Genomic DNA, 25996 nt, shown 5'->3' with positions numbered 1-25996 from the left:
GGTGTGCTGGTGCTTACATCACCCGCTGCTGACCTGACCCCTCAGAGTCGTCATCCCCTGGACAAAGGTATTTTTTTTTGTTTCTATATATCCCCCTTTTTTCTGTGCTATATGGTGGATAAAGTATCAGGACTTGTTCTGTATTGACTTGGTTGCTACCAGTACACAGCTGCCCTCAGGGTCGTAAATATTTCATACTGTGCCAAGGGTCCCTGCAAGCGTCTCATTTGATCCTTTTTTTTCTTGAAAGCTAAAACTTTGAGATCAAGAGGTTACTCGGACACTTGAAGTTCAGCTACATCAATACACTATATTTACAGCTGGGGGGTCGCGCTATAAAGCAGAGGGAAGGTGAAAGAAAAGTAAAAGTGGGAAAAAACAGCAGCAAGGAAGAGTTAAAGCACGTGACAAAATGGGGAAGACAGGCCAGACCGCGGCTGCAACCCGCTTAGAAAAATATGCACGGTCGCAGACTCAGGCAGCAAACAACTCTCAGGTCAATACCCCACAGACCACCCCGTCTAAAGGGTCGTCGGAACCTCGACCCACGGAGGTCTCACTCCAGCAAGTGCTTGACGCAGTTAACTCATGTGAATCTAACTTGATGGTGCAGATCAATAAAGTTCAAGCCGACATCTCCCTGTTACGGCAGGACGCACAAATTATCAGGGAAAGAGTCACAGGGGTGGAGAATCGAGTCTCATCACTCGAGGACGCTATGGCCCCTCTCCAAAAGCAAGTTAAATCAATGTCTGGCCAGTTGTCAGATATGCGACTTAAAATGTCGGACTTTGAGGGGAGGCTTCGTCTCAATAATGTAAGATTTATTGGCTTTGATGAAAGGGTAGAGGGCAGCGATCCTGAAAAATTTCTCGAGACCAGGCATTTGTACTGTTAAAAAAATCCTTCGGGCCATATATAAATTAGCCACTTAAAAATGTTCCTGCTTCATCTGTCCCACGCTCCGGCGGCTGCCGCTGAATAAGAGGCCACTCGTGAGAACTCCCCTTTCCTTGACTCCCGGGCAAGACATCAGGCGGGTGGGCGGGCCAGTCAATATGGCTATGGAGGCCCCCACGGGCCTGAGGTTCCCCACCCCTACCCTATACCAAGGCTTTTTTTTTTTGGCGTTTGAACTATTGGAGCTCTGGAAAAAGTTGATTGGAAGCCATTCAGGATCAGTGGTCTCAGCAAGATATATGGAAAGAGATACATAGAAATGTTGGTAATGTCACCTTGTAGGCTACGGGATTCATGACCATTTTACTGGAAATAATCTGATATGTACACATGTAGTGTGTATTTAAACACTCTGTATCCCCTGCAGAGAGAGACGGTAACAGAGATACCCCAGAGAGATGTCCCCGTCCTCCGTATTCCCAGCACTGTACAGAGGAGACTCACAGGACCCCACAGGAGGATCAGGTAGGTGGGATACACCAAAGTGAGTTTTCACTACATGATCTGTAGAGAAGCCGTGTGTGTCTCATACACTAATATTTTACTGTTCTTATTTAGGGTGGAGGCCTGACTGATATTAAGGTAGAAGATACAGAGGGAGAAGAAGAGACGTATGTGACTGATATTAAGCTAGAAGATGCAGAAGGAGAAGAAGAGACTGATGTGACTGATATTAAGGCAGAAGCTACAGAAGGAGAAGAGGAGACTGATGTGACCGATATTAAGGCAGAAGATACAGAGGGAGAAGAGACGTATGTGACTGATATTAAGGTAGAAGAGACAGATGTGACTGATATTAAGGTAGAAGATGCAGAAGGAGAAGAAGAGACGGATGTGACTGATATTAAGGCAGAAGATACAGAAGGAGAAGATACATATGTGACTGATATTAAGGCAGAAGATACAGAAGGAGAAGAGACTGATGTGACTGATCTTAAGGCAGAAGATACAGAGGGAGAAGAGACGTATGTGACTGATATTAAGGTAGAAGATACAGAGGGAGAAGAGACGGATGTGACTGATAATAAGGTAGAAGATACAGTAGGAGAAGAAGAGACGGATGTGACTGATATTAAGGTAGAAGATACAGTAGGAGAAGAAGAGATGGATGTGACTGATATTAAGGCAGAAGATACAGAAGGAGAAGAGACGGATGTGACTGATAATAAGGCAGAAGATACAGTGGGAGAAGAGATGGATGTGAGGGATGATCAGCAGTGTAAGGAGGAGGAAATCCCCACAGATACCAGCACAGGTGAGGAATAATCGCTTATTACAGAGAGTCACATATTCTCCTTGTTCTATCACTACAGCAGCCTCCTATCCTACACCAGACATGTCCAAACTATGGCCCTCCAGCTGTTATGAAACTACAGATCCCAGCATGCCTTGCAATAGTTTTAGCATTTCCTAAAATCAAAACTATGGCAAGGCATGATGGGATTTGTAGTTTTGTAATGACTGTAGGGCCATAGTTTGGACATGCCACTCCTGCACCCTCCTCTGTCAGTACAGACTAATGAGGGGAATGTATCTGCCCAGTGGGAGGGGGGGATGGGAGGGGAGGGAGACACGAGCCATCAGCCCCTATTATTGTCCTCTTTTCTTCCTGCGCATTTGATCATTGTCTGCTACCAGAACAGAGATCTGACCAATCCCCCCCATGTTCTCCAGTGACTCGCCTACATCATCAGTAGAAGGGACGGGAATAATAGCAGTATACAGGGTACAATGGTATGGAAGGTCATGTGGCATTACCTATAGTTCTCTCTGTTGTGTTACCCATGACCCTCTCTGTGCACCACTACATGGGGTATTACCCTACTATGTAGCCTAATGGGCTCACACAACAGGGTTTTGGCTTTGGGTAACCCGATGTGCAAGTCACGGATCTCTGACTGTGGTCCAAGGTACGGGTAAGTGGGTACGAAGGAATTGTGGGCAGAGACTGGTTGTGGGGCATATTATAGCGTAGGTAATGGGATTAGGTCAGAACCAGATGGGCCGTACAATACTAGGGGACAGCCAGAATCAGGTCAGAGAACAGCCAGAGATCACACTGGGAAGTAACTGAGAGTAGTATCATAGCAGTAAGCAAAGACTTGTCAGATGGACCAGAGCAGAACACAGGGACTAACAGAGGGACTATTACAGAATGGATGCCGTAGTACAGGAGGTAAGCCTAAACCTCTGCCACTGGCTAGTGCCTACAGATGTCCTACTGTGGGAGAGGTACTAATGTGGCACCAACATGAAGATACATGTTTGGCACCTGTCCCTATAAATCTTTCACGGAGCACCACACACCTCCCTGCTGCCACCAGGGAAGGAGGCAGAGCCGCCTATACTGGCACCAGAAAGGGGAGGCACTGGGCAGATGGGAGACAGAAGGATGAGATGGTTGCCATACTCGGACTGGCACCTGTCATCCACAGTACCGCAATTTCCCTGGGAGAGCCAGCACCACCAGACCCTGTATCGGGGAGTTGGGCTTCAGCTTGCTGGCTTAGAGCCACCAAGCCCTGACCACTTTTGGTTGCTATGTACATAAGACCCAGGATTTGCACTGGATGGATGACCTGCTGGGTCTGCATGATAACAGCAGGAGAGGCTGGTTAGCCTGTGATCAGCATTATCAGGTGGATCACTGTTACCAGGATTACCTTGTAGCAAGTCTGCCTGTTCCTGATCCTGTTGGGCAGCAAGAGACTGGTGTGTGCAGCTAGGATGGTGTGGCACGGAGCCTCTGCTAAGCTGGGGTGCTGGGCTGTCACCTGCTCCTCAGTGCAGCTCTTACCAAATGTTACCAGTCTGGGTAACCCAGAGATGCCAGCTTGCCCTTAGGACCAGCTTTGGGGCATCCCTTTGCCTTTCCGTTATGCTCTTTGTTTCTGCTCTGTTATATTACTGTTCTCCTTGTTAGCACTGTTGTTCTCATTCCTGAATAGTGTTTTATCCCCTCTCCCCTGTTCTTTATTTAATGTGCGCGGGTGCTTGCAAGCAGTGGTGGTGGGCAGAGCCATGTTCGAAGGAGCGAGTTAGGCCCGCTCCAACCCCGATGCAACCAGGTCTTAGTACGGTACAAATCTATGGCGACCATCAGAGACAGGACCAAGAGGATGATCTCACTAACAGGGCCTATCTGAACTGAACACCCTGGCTAACGGCACCAGGCCAAGGACAGGGAGAGTGACCAAGTCACAGGCACCGGACCAACTAATAACGGGGTGACACCAAACGAGACACACGCCAGGACAGGACTTCACAGCACCAGGACACTGCAGGACCGGGACAACAGCGTGCTGCAGACACACTGTAATGAACAATATCACTGGCGGGGCTGAGCTGGGCCAGATCCCTTAAAAGAGATCTTCCATCCAATCAGCTGCCACCGCCGCCAACCCAGCCCCCAATAATTACTATTTCGTATCAGGAGGCCAAGTGCGCGCCGCCCGGCGTCCCCTGGTTGCTATGCAACCACCGGGCGACACGGGCTGATGTTTGACAGCGTCCCGGCGGCCAGCCGGAAGTGATGCACCTCTGCCGGGCGGACGTGACGCTGCCTGCCCGGACACCACCAGGCGGAAGTGCCCGGGCCACCCTTCTAAGGCCGCCGGGACTCTGTTGCGGCGGTGCCGCAGCAGCACAACAGTCAGCGCGGCTGACACTTTACTCCTATTCTGTCTTTAGGGGCTTTGTTAGGCAGAATAGTGACACCCAGTCTTGAAGTTCCCTTACACTGCCGGCTCCCAATACCTCAGTGTCTCCCAATGCACTAATATAATAAGGGTTACCTTGTCTACATAAATCCCATTATTTGCTGCATGATATTTAGAACTGTAGGAAAGTATTTATAACGGAAAGGGGAAGAGCGATATATCTATATCTGTATGTTATTTCCAGCAGATGGACACAGAAGCAGGAATACCTCGGAGGGACGTCTTATTCTGTCTCCAGATTATAAAACAGAAGATAACATCACACAGGATTCTCCAGAAGACGCCTCCATTACCCTAAATATACAGCCAGTGCCTCACAGTGCAGATACATCACCTGATACCTCTAATCCTGAGGACTGTTCTCCTGGTAACTCAGATACTGCTACACATAGAACAGCTCATACAGGGGCTGACATATTTACCTGTTCCGAATGTAATATGTTTTTTATTAATCTGTCAGTTTTTACTAAACATCAGAGAACTCACTCAGTTAAGCAGCCATTTCCATGTTCTGAGTGTGAGAAATCTTTTATCAAGAAATCAACGCTTGCTATACATCAGAGACGTCACACAGGTGAGAAGCCATTTCCATGTTCTGAATGTGGGAAATCATTTGCCCGCAAATCAATGCTTGCTTCACATCAGAGAACTCACACAGGTGAGAAGCCATTTCCATGTTCTGAGTGTGGGAAATCATTTCCCCACAAATCAACGCTTACTTCACATCAGAGAACTCACACAGGTGAGAAGCCATTTCCATGTTCTGAGTGTGGGAAATCATTTACCCTCAAATCAAGGCTTACTTCACATCAGAGAACTCACACAGGTGAGAAGCCATTTCAATGTTCTGAGTGTGGGAAATCATTTACCCTCAAATCAAGGCTTACTTCACATCAGAGAACTCACACAGGTGAGAAGCCATTTCCATGTTCTGAATGTGGGAAATCTTTTACCTACAAATCAATGCTTGCTTCACATCAGAGAACTCACACAGGTGAGAAGCCATTTCAATGTTCTGAGTGTGGGAAATCATTTACCCAGAAGTCAGATCTTGTCCAACATATCAGAACTCACACAGGTGAGAAGCCATTTCCATGTTCTAAGTGCGGGATATCTTTTACCCAGAGATCATCTCTTGCTATACATCAGAGACTTCACACAGGTGAGAAGCCATTTGTGTGTTCTGAATGTGGGAAATCATTTACCCAGAAGTGTCATCTTGTCCTACATCAGAGAACTCACACAGGTGAGAAGCCATTTCCATGTTCTGACTGTGGGAAATCATTTACCCTGAAATCACATCTTGTCCAACATGAGAGCATTCACACGGGAGAAAAACCATTTACATGTACTGAGTGTGGTAGATCATTTTCCCAGAAGTTCTATCTTGTCCAACATCAGAGAACTCACACAGGTGAGAAGCCATTTCCATGTTCTGAGTGTGGGAAATCTTTTATAAGGAAACCAGATCTTGTTAGACATGAGAGAACTCACACAGGTGAGAAGCCATTTACTTGTACTGAGTGTGGGAAATCATTTACCCAGAAGTTATATCTTGTTAGACATGAGAGAACTCACACAGGTGAGAAGCCATTTCCATATTCTTAGTGAATGCTTCAGACCTGATCTCTGGGCTGTGAGTTTGGAGCCCAGCGATTTAGGTAAATGTCACCACGCTCACGTAAAATCCTGCCCATGTGCATGGCTGTAAATGCAATCGCAGCTGTGCGAAGAGGGGAAAGTTAATTCAACCATCAAATTAATCCCCCCCCCGTGTGTAGCTCCGCATAAACGGAGACATACTCGGCAGTGCGATGGCTGTGAGGAGATCGGGACCACTGATGTCAGCATCCCTCCCAATGGCCAGGAGCCGCCTGTGTTTTCTGGAAAGCTCCCGAAAACACTGGCATTACGCCCTGCGCCATTCAATCAACTAACGTACGGCCATTGACATTGGTGGAACTCTCCTACAGGCCATGATACAGAGCAGAGATAGAGGTAGAACCATGTATATGCAGTCTTCTAGGTATGAGCTGTTATATTGCCTATCCCTTATTATTACTCTGTAATATACATTTTCTCTTTCGTCCATCCTGGCTTGACCTTGGGATGTGGGAGGGTCCGCAGGAGCAAGGCAACTGTGCTGGCTTCTTTTGAGATTAGGCTCCTCCCTTCTGCATCCCATAGTTCCCCAGTTAGTTTTAGGTGCCCACCGGAGTGGGTGCTGTGCTGACAGGCTGCTGTCTGCAACCGTTTTTGGAGAGATAGCTAGGTTTTTATTTTATTAATTTTACACTAGTTAGATAGGCTTTGCCAGTGTGTCGGTTATGTTTCTACCCAGCTTGTGTAATCACTGTTGTTTCCAATTGTAAAGCGCAATGGAATATGCTGCGCTATATAAGAAACTACAAATAAATACCCTTTGGGCTAAGCAGCAGGTGTTTGCCAGAAGCAGCAACCATTTTGTCAACTATGACTTGCATAAAAACATTACAAAATGGCTGAAGATTTAGGACAGTGCTGGAAAAGTAATTTCTTGTAGGAAATTGTTTTGATTTTATAAGTTTAAGAATGCAATGTTGTCAGAGGCATCGATTATAATGATCCCCAAAAGTGGTAAGGACCCTTCTCGGATAGACTCTTATCGACCGATTTCGTTGGTTTCCTCAGATGCAAAGATATTTGCTAAGGTTTTGGGGAATCGACTGAATAGGGTGATTAACCCCTTCCCGACATTTGACGTACATTTACGTCATGGTTGGGATGTACTTCCCGACACATGGCATAAATGTACGTCATGACTTTAAACTGTCACTGCGTCTAGAGATGCAGTGACAGAGGGACGATGTCTGCTGTCCCTGACAGCAGACATGTCCCTGCATGCCCAGGGGGGGCTGCGATGCCGCCCCCCCGTCGGCGATCGCTGTGATTGGCTGTTCAGTGTGAACAGCCATTCACAGCGTTTTCCTGTGTTACCAGCGAATCAGACGCTCGGTAACACAGGTGTCAATCACCGCCGGGCGTCAGGGGGCATGAGGGGGTCATCGGTGACGACGACACCTCACCCCACCTGCCCCCAAGGCTGTGATTGGTCCGTGGGACCCACGGACCAATCACAGCCAAGGCGCGACATTTAAACTAACGGTGACTGCGCTGCAGACGCCATTCCGGTCTGGAATTGCGTGCAGAGCGGTCACCGTGCCTATCTGCCGTGATACTGACCTGATCCTTGCAAATACTTACCTGATCCTTGCAAATACCTTACCTGATCACCTGATCACTGCTTGTAGCGTGCTGGATGCTTCCTGGATCTGACTTCTTGTGACTTCCTGCTGCTGCTGCAGTGTGATAGAGAGATAGAGAGAGATAGAGAGATAGTGATAGAGAGTGCTATATTTTGTGTCTGCTACCCCCCCTTTTTGGGGCTGCAGGGTTTTTTTTTATATATATAACTGTCAGTGCTGCTGCTGCAGTGTCATAGAGTGATAGATAGTGAGAGATAGAGAGATAGTGATAGAGAGTGCTATATTTTGTGTCTGCTACCCCCTTTTTTTGGGGCTGCAGGGTTTTTTTTATATATATAACTGTCAGTGCTGCTGCTGCAGTGTCATAGAGTGATAGATAGTGAGAGATAGAGAGATAGATAGATAGAGAGAGATAGTGACAGAGAGTGCTATATTTTGTGTCTGCTACCCCCCTTTTGTGCTGATCAGTATATCTGTGCTGATCAGCAACTTTTTGGGGGTGCAGGGGTTTTTTTTTATATATACCTGCCAGTTGCACTGTCAGTTGCACCAAAGGTTGTGCACCTGCTGCCCCTCACTGGTAATCAGTGTCGCATCACTGATCACCTTTTTTTTTTTTTTTTTTTTGAGGGTGCTGTGGGGTCTTTTTTAAAAAAAATTTGATCAAATTTTTTTGATCAAATTCCTGTTGCCTTTGAGCGCTGTTCAGTGACGGACGTTACTGACCAACATCTGTGCTCAATTTTTGGCGCAGGACCTTTTTTTTTTTTCTGCACTACATACACACTACACACTACATACTACATTGAAATAAAGTTTGTACCCCCCCTACACTATACACGTGTTGAAACATTTCACTACCAGAAACACAAAAATAAAAATGGCATCCCAAATGTCATCCCAAATGTCATCCCAGTCATCCAGAAGAATGTATTCAGCGGAGGAGGCATATGCCATGCTTGCCTCTGACTCTGACACAGCCAGTGAGGCAAGCGGGGAATTTGAAGGATTCATCTTAAGCTCCTCTTCCTCCTCTAGTGATGAGGGACCCCCTCAAAGATGCCCCCGTAGAGCAGCTGAGACCCCCCCCCCAATAATTGATCTTGTATGGACCCCACCACCAGACAATTTTGAGCCCCAGGTTCCTGAGTTTTTGGCCATCCCAGGAATCCAATTTGATTCAACAGGTCTCAGAGAAATTGACTTTTTCAAATTATTTTTCTCTGATGATTTTATAAATTTAATGGTGGACCAAACTAATTTATATGCCCAGCAGTTTATTGCTCAAAACCCCACGTCATCATTTGCTAGGTGGACCCCTGTAGATGCAGTAGAGATGATGACGTTTTGGGGTCTGGTGTTTCATATGGGCATAGTAAAAAAGCCAGAAATTAGGCAATATTGGAGTACAGATGTTCTGTACAGCACCCCACTTTACCGTATGGCCATGACCCGGAATCGTTTTGCGTTAATCCTTAAATTTTTGCATTACAACGATAATGCACAGTGCCCACCCAGAGATGATCCCACCTTTGACCGGCTATTCAAAGTCAGGCCGGTCATTGATCACTTCAGTACCAAATTTGAAGAGATGTACATCCCAGATAAATTCATTTGCATAGACGAGTCCCTTATACATTTTAAAGGAAGGGTTAAATTCCGCCAGTACCTTCCCAGTAAGAGGGCAAGGTATGGCATAAAAATGTATAAGCTGTGTGAAAGCACCTCAGGGTACACCCACAGGTTTAGGGTATATGAAGGGAAGGATTCAAGAATTGAACCGCCAGAATGCCCCCCCCTCCCTCGTAGGTGTTAGTGGAAAAATTGTCTGGGATTTAGTGCACCCCTTCCTGGATAAAGGTTATCACCTCTATGTGGATAACTTTTACACCAGCATCCCCCTGTTTAAGGCCCTTGGTTCAAGAGGTACAGCAGCTTGCGGTACTGTGCGCAAGAACCAAAGAGGCCTCCCAAAAACGCACATTGCCCAAGTAATGAGAAGGGGTGAAAGCAGGGGAATATGCACCGAAAATATGTTGTTGGTCAAATATAAGGAAAAGAGGGATGTCCTTATACTGACAACAATTCACGGAGACAGTACCACCTCCGTCCCTGTACGAGGTACCAGTACCCACACCTCAAAACCTAATTGTATCCTGGATTACAATAGGTACATGGGCGGAGTGGATCTTTCAGATCAGGTACTGAAGCCGTACAGTGCCCTGCGGAAAACAAAAATCTGGTACAAGAAGCTGGCCGTGTATATCATCCAGATGGCACTGTATAACGCTTACGTGCTATTCCGTTCTACCAGCCAGAGGGGGACATTTATGCACTTTCAAGAGGAAGTCATAAAGGGCCTAATATTTGGGATCCAGCAGGCAGAGGGCCCCAGTACTTCTAGTACTGGCCCCCGTATTGTACCAGGGCAGCATTTTCCTGATGAAATCCCCTCCACTGGAAAAAAGGGCAGGACACAAAAAAGGTGCAAAGTTTGCTATAAAAAGGGAATAAGAAAGCAAACTATTTTCCAGTGTGACACTTGCCCCGACAAACCCGGCCTATGTATAAAGGAGTGTTTTAAAATATACCACACATCTATGGATTATTAGGTTCATCATTTCACCGTGCTTCGGGGGTCTTGCTAATGCCACATAGCACCCACCATTCATTCCACCAGAATCTGAGCCGCAAAATCCAAAAATCACTCCTTCCCTTCTGAGTCCTGCCATGCACCCAACTGGTATTTTTTGGTCACATGTGAGGCATTGCCGTACTCGGGAGAAATTGGGGCACAGATTTTGGGGTGCTTTTTCTCCTTCATACCTTATGAAAATGAAAAATTTTGAGCCAGAACTGCATTTTTGTGTAAAAAAATGTAATTTTTCATTTTCACTGCCCAGTTGTATCAAAATTGGTGAAACCCCTGGGGGTTTGAAATGTACACTATACCCCTAGATGAATTCCCTGAGGGGTGTAGTTTGCAAAATGGGGTCACTTGTGGGGGGGTTCCACTGTATTGGTGCTTCGGGGGTCTTGCTAATGCGACATAGCACCCACCAACATTCCACCAGAATCTGAGCTGCAAAATCCAAATATCACTCCTTCCCTTCTGAGTCCTGCCATTTTTTGGTCACACATGAAGAGTTGCCGTACTCGGGAGAAATTGGGGCACAGATTTTGGGGTGCTTTTTCTCCTTCATACCTTATGAAAATGAAAAATTTTGAGCCAGAACTGCATTTTTGTGTAAAAAAATGTAACTTTTCATTTTCACTGCCCAGTTGTATCAAAATTGGTGAAACCCCTGGGTGTTTGAAATGTACACTATACCCCTAGATGAATTCCCAGAGGGGTGTAGTTTGCAAAATGGGGTCACTTGTGGGGGGCTTCCACTGTATTGGTGCTTCGGGGGTCTTGCTAATGCGACATAGCACCCACCAACATTCCACCAGAATCTGAGCTGCAAAATCCAAAAATCACTCCTTCCCTTCTGAGTCCTGCCATGCACCCAACTGGTATTTTTTGGTCACATGTGAGGCATTGCCATACTCGGGAGAAATTGGGGCACAGATTTTGGGGTGCTTTGTCTCCTTCATTCCTTGTGAAAATGAAAAATTTTGAGCCAGAACTGCATTTTTGTGTAAAAAATGTAATTTTTCAGTTGCACAGCCCAGTTGTATCAAAATTGGTGAAACCCCTGGGGGTTTGAAATGTACACTATACCCCTAGATGAATTCCCTGAGGGGTGTAGTTTGCAAAATGGGGTCACTTGTGGGGGGGTTCCACTGTATTGGTGCTTCGGGGGTCTTGCTAATGCGACATAGCACCCACCAACATTCCACCAGAATCTGAGCTGCAAAATCCAAAAATCACTCCTTCCCTTCTGAGTCCTGCCATGCACCCAACTGGTATTTTTTGGTCACATGTGAGGCATTGCCATACTCGGGAGAAATTGGGGCACAGATTTTGGGGTGCTTTGTCTCCTTCATTCCTTGTGAAAATGACAAATTTGGAGCCAGAACTGCATTTTTTTGTAAAAAAATGTAATTTTTCATTTTCACTGCCCAGTTGTATCAAAATTGGTGAAACCCCTGGGGGTTTGAAATGTACACTATACCCCTAGATGAATTCCCTGAGGGGTGTAGTTTGCAAAATGGGGTCACTTGTGGGGGGGTTCCACTGTATTGGTGCTTCGGGGGTCTTGCTAATGCGACATAGCACCCACCAACATTCCACCAGAATCTGAGCTGCAAAATCCAAATATCACTCCTTCCCTTCTGAGTCCTGCCATTTTTTGGTCACACATGAAGAGTTGCCGTACTCGGGAGAAATTGGGGCACAGATTTTGGGGTGCTTTTTCTCCTTCATACCTTATGAAAATGAAAAATTTTGAGCCAGAACTGCATTTTTGTGTAAAAAAATGTAACTTTTCATTTTCACTGCCCAGTTGTATCAAAATTGGTGAAACCCCTGGGTGTTTGAAATGTACACTATACCCCTAGATGAATTCCCAGAGGGGTGTAGTTTGCAAAATGGGGTCACTTGTGGGGGGCTTCCACTGTATTGGTGCTTCGGGGGTCTTGCTAATGCGACATAGCACCCACCAACATTCCACCAGAATCTGAGCTGCAAAATCCAAAAATCACTCCTTCCCTTCTGAGTCCTGCCATGCACCCAACTGGTATTTTTTGGTCACATGTGAGGCATTGCCATACTCGGGAGAAATTGGGGCACAGATTTTGGGGTGCTTTGTCTCCTTCATTCCTTGTGAAAATGAAAAATTTTGAGCCAGAACTGCATTTTTGTGTAAAAAATGTAATTTTTCAGTTGCACAGCCCAGTTGTATCAAAATTGGTGAAACCCCTGGGGGTTTGAAATGTACACTATACCCCTAGATGAATTCCCTGAGGGGTGTAGTTTGCAAAATGGGGTCACTTGTGGGGGGGTTCCACTGTATTGGTGCTTCGGGGGTCTTGCTAATGCGACATAGCACCCACCAACATTCCACCAGAATCTGAGCTGCAAAATCCAAAAATCACTCCTTCCCTTCTGAGTCCTGCCATGCACCCAACTGGTATTTTTTGGTCACATGTGAGGCATTGCCATACTCGGGAGAAATTGGGGCACAGATTTTGGGGTGCTTTGTCTCCTTCATTCCTTGTGAAAATGACAAATTTGGAGCCAGAACTGCATTTTTTTGTAAAAAAATGTAATTTTTCAGTTTCACTGCCCAGTTGTATCAAAATTGGTGAAACCCCTGGGGGTTTGAAATGTACACTATACCCCTAGATGAATTCCCTGAGGGGTGTAGTTTGCAAAATGGGGTCACTTGTGGGGGGGTTCCTAACTTTTAGCATCTTATGGTGCCTAGAAACCTACATGGTGCCTAAAAAATAATCTCATAAAAAGGAGGCTCCAAAATCAAGTAGGTGCTCCTTCTATTATGAAGCCTGTGGTTTGGTCAACGTGCACACTAGGGCCACATATAGGATATTTATGAAAACAAAAGAATTGGGGGAATCAATTTTTAGTCACATTTCTCTAGTAAAATGTACTGTGTTCCTTAGAAAAATGTATTAAAATTGCAAATCTGCAAAAAAAATGAAATTTTGAAATTTCACCTACACTTTGTTTTAATTCCTGTGAAACACCTAAAGGGTTAACAAACTTCCAAAATGCTGTTTTGAATACTGTGAGGGGTGCAGTTTTTGAAATGGCATCATTTATGGGGGTGTCTCACATACAAGTCCCTCAAAGTCACATCAGAACTGAACTGGTCCCTAAAAAAATCAGTGTTTGAAATTTTCTTGAAAATTTGAAAATTTGCTATTCATATTGTAAGCCTCCTAGTGTCCAAAAAAATTAAAAGGAAGTTGAAATAATGATGGAAACATAAAGTAGACATATGGTCTATGTTAGTTATTAACTATTTTGAGTGGTATGATTATTTGTCTCACAAGCAGAAAATTTTGCAAATTGCTAAATTTTCCATTTTTTCCCGACATTTTGGTATTTTTCACAAAAAAACACAGACTGTATCGACGAAAATTTACCACTAACTTGAAGTACAATGTGTCACGAAAAAACAATCTCAAAATCACTGGGATAAGTAAAAGCAAAAAAAATTATCCCCACTTAAGTGATACATGTCAGATTTGAAAAAAAGGGCTCTGTCAGGAAGGCAAAAACATGCTGTGTCAGGAAGGGGTTAATAAAATAGTACCACCCGATCAAACGGGCTTTATGGCCGGTAAGTCAACATTGATCAATCTGAGAAGGGTCTTTTCTTATAGTCAAATGGCGGAGGGTAGGGAAGCTAATGTAGCGGTGGCGTCTTTTGACGCCAATAAAGCGTTTGACTCCATCGAGTGGGAGTATTTGTGGGCTGTCCTTAAGGCGTTTGGGTTTGAGGACAGATTCCTGGGGTGGGTTTCTCTACTTTATAAAAACCCCAAAGCCAGAATGTCGATAAACGGATTTACGTCTCCGCTGTTCCCACTTTTTAGGGGGACCAGACAGGGGTGTCCCCTTTCCCCTCTGCTTTTTGCAGTAGCGGTCGAACCATTGGCCTGCATATTAAGACAACTATTAGATAGAGGGGTGCAGGGAGTGGGTCGTGGCCTGAACCTAATATCCCTGTATGCAGACGACCTGTTAGTGGGAGTGGCTAATCCGCAGGAAGATATCCCTAGAATTATGGAGTATATGAAGGAATTTGGGGAATACTCAGGTCTCAAAATGAATTGGGAAAAATCACACCTGTTGTATGTGGGTGATAACACATTAAGTGGGATAGCCGGGTTCCCTCTACAGCCCACAGAAAAGTTTAGATACCTAGGGGTGTGGGTTTCAAAAACGACAACAGATTATATCCATGATAACTTAACTCCGTTAATACAGGACATTAAAGTTAAGTGTCGATGCTGGAAAAAACTTCCCTTGTCCCAGATTGGAAGGGTAAATCTATTAAAGATGTCCGTACTGCCTAGGCTGGTATACGTATTTCAACAGTCACCGGTATTTATAAAGGACGACTATTTTAAGAAAATTAATAGTATTATCTCCTCATTTGTGTGGCGGGACAAGCGCCCAAGGATAAGGATGGAGGTGTTGTATAGAGATAGGGATAAAGGTGGCTTAGCCGTTCCGAACTTTAAGATATACTACATCGCTGCCCAATTGGTGCATATATGTGCCTGGGTTCGGAACGGCGAAGCCACTGAAGAACTGGCCGGACTGATGAGCTGCGTTGAGCCCGGTCTACCTCCACTCCAGCGACTGTTGTCAATGGACATGCGGGGACAGTTACCACCAATTATAATCCAAGCAGTAAAAATATGGAGATGGGTGCACAAGATAATCAATTACGAGGGGCTGGACCCCGAAACTTCCATCTTCTCCTTGGGTGCCCTGAGGGAAATAAAAGAGCAACAGGTTATGATGGTCTGGGGTAAATATGAGGTGACGCTAATCGGGCAATTCTATGGGAATGGCAATATCAAATCTTTTGATGAATTACAGGAGGAATTTGGTCTGCCTAGGCATATGTTTTTTAGATATCTTCAAGTTAGAAGTGCCTTGCAGCAGGAGGAAGGGGGGATGGTGCACAATATTATTGAATCGCCTTGTAAAAGATTTATAAAGCAACTGAGTGGTAATGGGAAGAGATTGTCCAAATTTTATGGTTATCTGAATATGTACACTCAGAGTGAGGAATTGCAGGAACTATTGGGTAAGTGGGCGGTCGACATCCCGCAGATGGCGGATATAGATTGGGGGAAGGCACTGGCAGCCCCGAGCAAGGCCACCACTTCAGCCCGTATTCAGCAAGTACAATTCAACATCTTGCACAGGAGCTATTTAACCCCAGTTAGATTAAGGAAAATTGCAGGAACACAATCTGATCGTTGCCCAAAGTGCAGGGCAGAAGTGGGGACATTCTGGCATCTCTTATGGGATTGCGAGGCGATTAAAGAGTTTTGGGACAAGATCATGGATATATTGGTGATTGTAGGAGTGCCGCGGGGGTCCCTTACTGTGCTTAATATGGTAATGGGAGTCTGGGAGGAGGAGGACTCTGCATATGAATGGAAGGATCTTGTGATGAATGTTTCAGCTATAGCTAAGGTTATTATAGCAAGACATTGGATGGCCGCCTCGGGCCCTAAAGTTATCGAATGGGAGAACCTAGTTAATAATACATGTGAGCATGAGAGATATGTATATGCCTCAAGAGGGCCAGAGAGTAAATTTGTGAAAATCTGGGGACATTGGAAACAAGGTTCTATAAAGTGGTAGTCCGGAATGAAGGGGAGTGAGGGTGAGGAGTGGACAAGTGAGGCTCAGGTTGCGAATTGAGTAATTTACGGTCAATAAGTCACGTTGGATGAAATACACAATGGGGAGGGTAGATGTGAAAGTTTAATTTAAAAGCTTAGTATACACTTAAATGTATTTGGTCTGTTGCAACAGGTCCGCACAGGAGGGTTTTTTTTTTTTGAATAACACTACTATTAAAGTCGGTTTGATATCCACCATTAACACTGATAAAATGTTTATTGTATATTGTATGGTACACAAATGGAAAAAATATTTGTTTGAAGTAATAGCACGGAGCATGAGTAGATATATACAAATATATATTGCGACTATACTATATAATGTATGTGGGAAAACTTAGGTATTTATTACTAAATGCGTTTCACTTGTCCCCTCCACCTCATGTATTTGTCCCTATTAATTGAGGACCTCATAAAGGGCTTTAATAGTCCCACGCATCCAATGAAACGTCTTAGTGGGTTCTGAGCTATACTAATAGTATTAAAAATAAATATCTGTGTAGATAAACCTGGGTAGGGGAAGCACCAAGGTAGTCAATGACGTTAAGAAGCAGTAGTAACTTAGAAGGAGTAGTACCGCAGTAAAGGTTAGCAAGAAGTGGGCGGTGGACCAGGCCAGGGTTATGTGTGGGTAGGGGGGGGGGGGGTGGTGGGCGGGTACGTGTTGGTAATTATATCGTAGGAAAATAATGTGTAATGGAAATTGTGCAATGGTCTGTGTTTTGTGTGTGGTGTAAATTTTAAAATTATATAAATAAAGACTCAATTAAAAAAAAAAGAATGCAATGTTGACAGTACAGAGAGTGAGGACAGACATCTAGTCTCCACGTTCTTGTCAACAACATGGGAACTACCCGATAACAGGGCCACACATGCGTAGACCTCAAATCCACAAGTTCCCTAGTAACAAAGAAGATGGGTGAATTATGACAGTATGATTGAAAGCAAAGCTGGCCAATAAGACTCGAGGCTTATAAATAATTAAAGTAAGTAAAGTATAAATATCAGAGCTAGAGAAGGAAGGGGCAGGCAGTTGAGGAAGAACAGGCCAGCACGGGGACTGGAGGTAACTATGAATGAGATTTAATGGCTGATCACTGTCCTTGATAGGTTTCCATCTTGATTTGATCTAGAATTATTGTTTAAGTATAAGCCAATCAATTATATGTTTCTTGTGTTAATCTGCATTTGCAAATACCTGTAACCAAGATACCTTCCAAGTAAAGCATTGTCATTCATTTTTTTACAAGTTTGTGTTGGCGTGGAATTATTTCAGCATTTGCTGTTTTATAGTTAAGGGTTATATAGTATTTAAACCTAAGAATGTTTGATCAGGATGGAGGCCCCTGAAGCAAGTTTCAGTAATATTGGTGCCCGCACTTATCAGTGATTGATAGAATTAGAGTTTGCACAAGTGATTTGCTGTTTAAAAAAAAAATATTTAAAAATTGTAAGGACCGTGCAGTTTTTTCTATCTATCTCCGAATGTCTGGAGGGTGGTAAGCCAAGTTACTTGGAAAAAGTTCTCCCCTTTTAATTGTGAAACAAATAGATCTTAATTTAACACATAGAAAGGCAATGCTGCATTTTGACGACTGTAATGGTCCCCATACATCTGCAATACATTGTAACAATCCTCCGTTCTGGAGATGATTGTCACAATTAATTTTTAATGTGGGGCTCCCCCTACTGGCGATCCCGATCAAAAACTGTTTGGGATTGCTGAATCAGATTTTTCAAAATGTCTAATAATTTGGTTTTATCTGCGGTTCTTTTTTATGTGTGGGCGTTCCCTTTTCGTTCCGCCGATGGGAGATACTTATATTTGGCCAGGGCCTGTTCTAGAGGGAGCAGAAAGGCATATGTTGTTGCACTGACACTGCTTATCCTGGTTCTCCATCCTCTGCATTGTAGGCATGTAAGGATTTTTACTAGTTTAATTATAACTGTTCAGTGGAGCAGTGGAGAATACTCTGTTGCCCCACTGTGTCGGTGGTTTCTGGCATCTGGGCTCCATGGGTGCTGCTCCATTTCCCCCCAATGGCGGCGTATCTGGCAATGTCTCTCCTCTGCTTGTATTATGTTCCCCCATAGGCAGTGGCAGGGCTCCTGTGTTTATTTTTGGAGCAGAAGAAATGTGCGGTGGTGAGGCTCTGGGTCCCGTGACCGAAGCATTCAGCCACCCTAGCTAGCCAGTCCATTAATGGAGAGGTGGGGACTCCCTCAAATAGAGGGGTCCCCCCTCTCCAGTGTACCCCAGGAATGTGCTGAATCCTGGGGCTATCCCCTTGCACCCCTGGGCAGTGGGTGCAGGGTTGCTAGCTTTCTCAAAAGTAATATTGGCCTTTACAGTTGGACTACAAGGCCTGCTGGTACCTGTAGTCCCCCTGCAAAGGCAATATTAAAATAACCAGAAAACACTGTTTTAATATTTTATTCTCTTGGACCTTCACCTGGGGGCAGCGGCCTTTATCCCCTTGAGTGGTGGGATTTGCTGGGGCAGGACAAACCTACCAGGGCAGGTTTGTCCTGCCCCAGCAAAACCCACCACAGATCGTAGCTCTTTTGCATGGCCGCCATCTCCTCAGGGCTTCCTCCAACATCATCTTCTGTGTGCTTGACCCAGGACTTCGGAGTCTTCAGAGCTCTTCCTAGCTCCTCCTGTGCCGTCTGACTGAGTGCCTGCCCCCTGTCTCGTGCTGGCTTATATAGCCTGCTCAAGGGGGTGGGGTATTGATGCAGACGAGCCCCTATTGGATAGGCTATTGTATTTAAATATACATTTTATTTTTTTTCAGTTGCGCTGCCTCAAATAATGGCGGATCTCAGCTACCCATCCCCCCCGCCATGGAGAGGGAGACCCTCAAGCCACACCCACGTAGGGGGGGGGCACAGAAGCAGGTACTTGTTTAATTTAATTTGATGCGATTTTTGACCTGTTCATTACCCCACTATCCACTATGCATGTTGATTCTATATATTGTGGTAAGCGCAGCGAGTCACCAAGCCCGAAGCATGGCAAGCCCCGCGGATTACTTTACATGTATTCAGTGTCCCCTTGCGGGGATTGCTGCGCCCACCACGGAATACATGTAAAGGAATCTGCATCCCCTCGCGGGGCTTGCTACGCTCGCCGTGTTTCGGGCTCGGTGGCTCACTGCTCACTGCCACACTATATAAATTCAACTCCATGTGTAGTGGATAGTAGGGTAATGAACAGCTCAAAAATCGCATTAAATCGGATGCGATATCGCTGATATTTCTGCCGCCGTGAATATAAACAAGTACCAGAAGCACAGCAGCCAGGGGAAGGCGGATCTCCGTAGCCCACTCCTGCCATAGAGGAGCAGCCGTGACGGGTTGACAGGGGCACAGCAAACAGAGGAAGGCAGATCTTCCCTGCCTAACCCGCCGCGCAGAGGGAGCATTGCCAGCCGCAGCAACAAAGGAGGACAGGACGGAGCACAGTAGCCGGGGGAAGGCAGATCTTCACCGCCCACCCCCGGCATGCAGTGGGAGCCCTCCAACAGCAACCGCGAAGGGGGACAGAAGCACTTCAGTGGGGGAGGGAGGCGGATCTTAGCTGCCCAACCCCTGCCATGGAGAAGGAGCCCCCCCAGCCGTAGCTGCAAGGGGGGGAGGCAGATCTCAGCCACCCACCCCCTGCGATGGAGAAAGAGTCCCAGCAGCCGTAGCCTCAAAAGGGGACAGGAGCACAGCAGCCGGGGGAAGGTGAATCTCTGCCGCACACCCCCACCACGGAAAAGGAGCCCCTCCTGCCACAGCGGCCCATGGGGACAGGAGCACCACAGCTGGATTGCCAGAAGGGGGAGTCCACACATTAAAGATTAATTGTTACAATCATCTCCAGAACGGAGGATTGTCACAATTTATCGCAGGTGTATGGGCCCCATTAACTGGATGACCTTTTGCTAAAAGCATCTTCCAGAGAGGTTCTACTCGGCAATATTCAACGGACGCAGGAGGTACTTTCGCTAGACAAAAAGGCGCAATGGATACTGGTAACTTTGAGATAGTGTCCTTTCTGTGAAGTACAACGTCTCCCAAGATCTGGTGATGTTCATTCGTGATGGAAGATCTCAGGTGGTATTCACCAAATATGCAAAAAATTGGTGATAAACAACAATAAATTAAATCTGTTGTGTATATCTTTTTTTCAAAATATCAAATAATTATTTGGAAGTGGGGTAGGATATTTCAATGGAGCGTACCAAGACTCATGTTGGAAAGATTGATGTCAGACTTATAATGGCTTCTTTGGTATGGTTCTGAAGTATTCCTCTCCAAGGTGTGAGACAAGATGATCTCACATATATTCAAAGTGCAAACAGGTGACCTCACATGTGTTCAGGAAAAAAGAGAAAGAAACAATTCATGTGTAGAACAGTGCTGGAAAAGTTGTGTGGTAAGTATGTGAAGAGCTAGGACAAAGGTTGTATTTTTGCCAACGTACCTCATTTACCCACTTAACAAGAGTGATAAATATATAAAGGTTTCTTTTAGATAATAGGCGTACCCCCACTCACGGTGATGGCTGTGATTTTCAACATATAAAGGTTTCTTTATTAGTGATCCAAGGGTGTCCCAACGTGGTCTCAATTATATGTGTGTCCAGTTACATAAGGAAAAAAACATATCTATAATGTGTACAATTATCCACAATGAGTTATATGTCTTAGAGGAGGTTTAGCTGGAGCTTGCAGCGTGCCTCACTCACCAACAAAAATAACAGATCTATTTACAGATGCAAGAAAGGAGGGCGTACCCCAACTCACACTGGGTCTCTGTGTGATAAATCGGTACTCGTTTCCTAGCAGGGCGCCCAGTATGATGTAAGCGTACAGGGCTATTATCCGTAGCAAAATCGCATGGCATTGCATCTCATGGGCCATTATAGTGCCATGCGATGCTAATTTTTTATGTAATTTATTCACTGCTCTGTTGGCCCTAGGGGATTGCATTGCATCTCCCCAAAAATTGCATGAGATTTTATAGGGTGCGAGGTACTTATGTATTATCTGGGCTCCCATGTTAAATGCACCCTATTTTTCCATACCCCTACTATCCAACTATGCATGGAGTTGATTTTATATAGTGTGGTGAGCGCAGCGAGCCACCGTGCCCGAAGCGTGGCGAGCGGACGCGGTCTCATAAGAAAAACGGGAGCCCAGATATTACATAAGTACCGGGTGCGATGCCATACCATTAGCTATACACTTGTATGACATACAATGAGGTTTCACTGCCCCCCCCCCCCCTATACACGCCATCCCAAACTGTGGCGAGCGCAGCGGAACGCATCCTCCAGACCTTTTCATACCCCCACTATCCACGTCGGCGTGGAGTTGATTTTATATAGTGTGGCGAGCGGACGCGGATTACTTTAGATGTATTCCGCTGTGCTCGCCGCGCTTCGGGCTCGGTGGCTCACTGTGCTCGCCACACTATATAAAATCAACTCCACGCCTACGTGGATAGTGGGGGTATGAAAAGGTCTGGAGGATGCGTTCCGCTGCGCTCGCCACGCTTCGGAGTGGATAGTGGGGGGTCAGTGAAACCTCATTGTATGTCATACAAGTGTATAGCTCATGGCATGGCATTGCACTCTATAAAATCGCATGCGATGTTGCTGGAGATACAATGAAATGCAATCCCCCAGGGCCAACAGAGCAGTGAATGCATCGCATGGCACTATAATGGCCCATAAGATGCAATGTGATTTTGTGCATTCTAAATGCAGCACCACGCTTCTGCAGTATTTGTAGATATCACCCCGGCACCACTGATGCTGCGGCAGAAAAAGCTCCCACACCGACGCCATTATCACAAGCCGCAGGTATATCTGTGTATCCCTATGGTACATGTGCAGCCATGTTTGGTATGATCACTTGAGGCCTCCACAGTCAATTCTCTGTGACCTGTGCTCCAACTGACTGCCTTAGCCAGTCATCGCTCACTGGCTACTATAAGAATCCCGGGAATAAACTCCCAAACCAGTGCTATGGTTGTCTCCTCCTAGAAGCATCCAGTTGGCTCAGCCCCTGAGGATATCTCTCCTATTACAGACCAGGAACATTCCAGCTTGCAGTACCCCCTGGCTCCATCGATGGTCCAACATCGATCCTGCTTCCCTCTATGTTCTGCCATCAATCATGCTAACCATCAGTGTCTCCCCAATGATCCTGCTCATCAGTTACCCATCATTGCACCATCGGGTCAATAGCGTCTAGGCCACCTTCTCTGAGTCTTAAGGCTGTCTTCTGTCTGCATCCTTGGGACTTCATCCCTGTTCTAACACTGCACCATCTGTGAGAGTTTACAATCGATACTCATTCATACTGACTCCCTGTGCCATTGAGGACTGTTACTACATACCAGTGTGCTTTCATTGGGTGCATCCGACTCCTGTATTGTCTTATCACCATCTGCCGCTGTGTATTGGCATATCTACCACGTGCTTTAATAAAAATACTCACACAGTTCACTTCACATCACTAATCATTTGTTGGTGCGGTCGCCCCAGTTTCATCGCCTTTCAAATAGCTGCTGAGGACTGAGACTGTAAACAGTAAAGTGCGGAGTCACATGACCAGAAGGATGGGGAGGGAAGTGTTACACTAAGGGGGCGTCACGTGCGCAAGTGTCAACATTCACACACAAAACAATCACGAAAAACTCATTCCGCCCTTTTAATGTGTCAACTTTTTACATGTTGATCATTTGCTTGTGTTGACCTTTTTTGGGTCAGATTAGACACTGTTGACCCCATGATACACATCCTTATTAATGATACACATAATTTATAAATAAAGTGACTGCAACCCTACATTATTATACATTACCATAAATTACCAAAAATGACATTACATTACTGTGGAGCCCAGAAGTGGGGAACTGTGTCTGATCTACATATATTATATAATACACCAGTCTGCTCCACCTGCATTATAATCACAGAGCACCACATTAAATTATAATGTAACAATAATACTGGATGTTATTACAAGACGCTGTCGGACACAACACTGGGTCCTCCCTGCTGCCTTCTTCGCAACCCACAAATTGTTTAGTTATGGACAATAGACACATTCCTGGGCCCGCCCCGAGGGCAGAGTGCGGTGGAACGCACAATACGGAAGTAGAGTGGACCGCATAACCAGGAAGAAGGTGGAAAGTAGAGCCCGGAAGTACAGTGAGGCTCAGAGCCCAGAAGCTGAGTGCAACGCAGATACGGATAGGAGCTTGCAATGCGCCCGTATGGAAGGGTCCATTACCCGGAAGTGCAGCGTGTGTAACCTGCTCTTGTGTCCGGGTGAGAGCAGGTGGCGGCTATCGGCAGGTAAGTGTGCCCATAGACAGGGGTCAGAGATGAGTAGGAGCGGGTGACATAGATACACAGTCAGTGTCTATGTGACGCCCGGGAGCTGCTGAGGAGACGGCGCGTACAATTGGTGATATGTGTATTACACCAGTGTGAGAATATAAGAGGGATATACCCACAGTAGTGTACATATGGCTGTATACAGTGTATGTGCTGCTCCGTAATAGAGAGATCCTGATTGCTAGGAGTCCGTGGCCTGAACAAGCTGTAGCCGTGTACAGGGAAATCCCCCTCTGTATATGTGACACCGCCATACATGTATTTGTGTGCAGCAATTCCACATAAGGCGCATTGGGCCAGTTGTACTAAGCTTCAAAAGTGATCAAATGGAAAGTGATAAACCACCAGCCAATCAGCTCCTAACATGCTTTACTACAGGCTGTGTTTGAAAAATGATAGGTAGAAGCTGATTGGTTGGTGGCTTTTCACTCTCCATTTTATAACTTTTTAAGGCTTAGTACATCTCACCCTAAGTGTGACATTTAGTATCCGTAAGCCTGAGATCGGCAGGTGCTGCTGTCATACCATTATCCTCAGTCTGTGTAACACTTGGGGATACTAAGTACAGCATTACAGCTAATCTATGAGAAGCCTAATTACTATATATTGCAGCACATTGTAACTATGGGGCTGATTCAAATCTGATCGTAGGGCCACAAATTTGCAGTGGCCACAGTTCAGCTAAGACGCTGCCCCACTAGTGATATCCGACCTTGTGCATAAATGTGCTCGCTGACGTCACACTCCCTCCACTAATACAGGCGTATCCGGCCTGGTGCTGACGTCACACACCCTCCCCTAATACAGGTGTATCCGGCCTGGTGCTGACGTCACACACCCTCCCCTAATACAGGCGTATCCGGCCCGGTGCTGACGTCACACACCCTCCCCTAATACAGGTGTATCCGGCCTGGTGCTGACGTCACACACCCTCCCCTAATACAGGCGTATCCGGCCTGGTGCTGATGTCACACACCCTCCCCTAATACAGGTGTATCCGGCCTGGCGCTGACATCACACCCTCCACTAATACAGGCGTATCCGGCCTGGTGCTGACGTCACACACCCTCCCCCTAATACAGGTATCCGGCCTGGTGCTGACGTCACACACCCTCCCCCTAATACAGGCGTATCCGGCCTGGTGCTGACGTCACACACCCTCCCCTAATACAGGTGTATCCGGCCTGGCGCTGATGTCAGCCACCCTCCCCTAATACAGGCGTATCCGGCCTGGTGCTGACGTCACACACCCTCCCCTAATACAGGCGTATCCAACCTGGTGCTGACTTCACACACCCTCCCCTCATACAGGTGTATCCGGCCTGGAGCCGACCTCACACACCCTCCCCTAATACAGGCGTATCCGGCCTGGTGCTGACATCACACACCCTCCCCTAATACAGGCGTATCCGGCCTGGTGCTGACATCACACACCCTCCCCTAATACAGGCGTATCCGGCCTGGTGCTGACGTCACACACCCTCCCCTAATACAGGCATATCCGGCCTGGTGCTGACGTCACACACCCTCCCCTAATACAGGCGTATCCGGCCTGGTGCTGACATCACCCACCCTCCCGTAATACAGGCGTATCCGGCCTGGTGCTGACGTCACACACCCTCCCCTAATACAGGCATATCCGGCCTGGTGCTGACATCACCCACCCTCCCGTAATACAGGCGTATCCGGCCTGGTGCTGACGTCCCACACCCTCCCCTAATACAGGCGTATCCGGCCTGGTGCTGACGTCACACACCCTCCCCTAATACAGGCATATCCGGCATGGTGCTGACATCACCCACCCTCCCGTAATACAGGCATATCCGGCCTGGTGCTGATGTCACACACCCTCCCCTAATACAGGTGTATCCGGCCTGGTGCTGACATCACACACCCTCCCCTAATACAGGCGTATCCGGCCTGGTGCTGACATCACCCACCCTCCCGTAATACAGGCATATCCGGCCTGGTGCTGATGTCACACACCCTCCCCTAATACAGGCCTATCCGGCCTGGTGCTGACGTCACACACCCTCCCCTAATACAGGCATATCCGGCCTGGTGCTGACGTCACACACCCTCTCCTAACACGCTCAGGTACACCTAGCGTATTTCCAGGCACCCATGCGGTTTTCTTAGCACTCCCTTAGTTTCAACCCTCAATGTCTACTTCCTGTCAATCGCCTTGCGAACGTACTCATGCGCAGTTAATCGATAATCAGCCGAATGTAAATTGGTGGTTGTGTGATCAGGTCTGAATTAGCCCTTATGTGCAGAGGGGAATATCGCTCACATAGACTATAACAGCAGCATAAGTGTACAATACACTG

General features: G+C 46.3%; 3 protein-coding genes across 5 annotated transcripts in view; all 3 read left to right on the top strand.

Annotated features, from left to right (window-relative positions):
- Positions 1–5630, top strand: part of LOC146007377 (uncharacterized) — a gene marked incomplete at its 3' end in the record, with an annotated part of 46566 nt that extends 40936 nt beyond the window's left edge. Inside the window, exons 4-5 of the mRNA XM_083145726.1 lie at positions 1762–2215; positions 4864–5630. Coding sequence (XP_083001852.1) covers positions 2065–2215; positions 4864–5630 — 918 coding nt within the window. The remainder of the gene's footprint in view (positions 1–1761; positions 2216–4863) is intronic.
- The window catches only part of LOC146010153 (uncharacterized), a 360112-nt gene that overhangs the window by 15693 nt on the left and 318423 nt on the right, over positions 1–25996 (top strand). For 2 of the 3 annotated variants that reach the window (XM_083151111.1, XM_083151112.1), the window contains exon 3: positions 1328–1425. In XM_083151111.1, coding sequence (XP_083007237.1) covers positions 1328–1425 — 98 coding nt within the window. Of the gene's footprint in view, positions 1–1327; positions 1426–23460; positions 23625–25996 lie in introns of those variants that run through there. The other variant, XM_083151113.1, reaches the window with a different exon arrangement.
- LOC146010215 (uncharacterized) lies at positions 5590–7635 on the top strand. Its single transcript, XM_083151248.1, has one exon. The coding sequence runs from the start codon at positions 5643–5645 to the stop codon at positions 6285–6287; it is 645 nt and encodes a 214-aa protein (XP_083007374.1). The 5' UTR covers positions 5590–5642; the 3' UTR covers positions 6288–7635.

The sequence above is a fragment of the Crinia signifera genome, chromosome 6 (genome assembly GCF_055691185.1).
Source record: "Crinia signifera chromosome 6, ASM5569118v1, whole genome shotgun sequence".
NCBI classification, from domain to species: Eukaryota; Metazoa; Chordata; class Amphibia; order Anura; family Myobatrachidae; genus Crinia; species Crinia signifera.
Note: the sequence above shows the minus strand (reverse complement) of the source record. Positions and strands in the feature narration are given on the sequence as shown.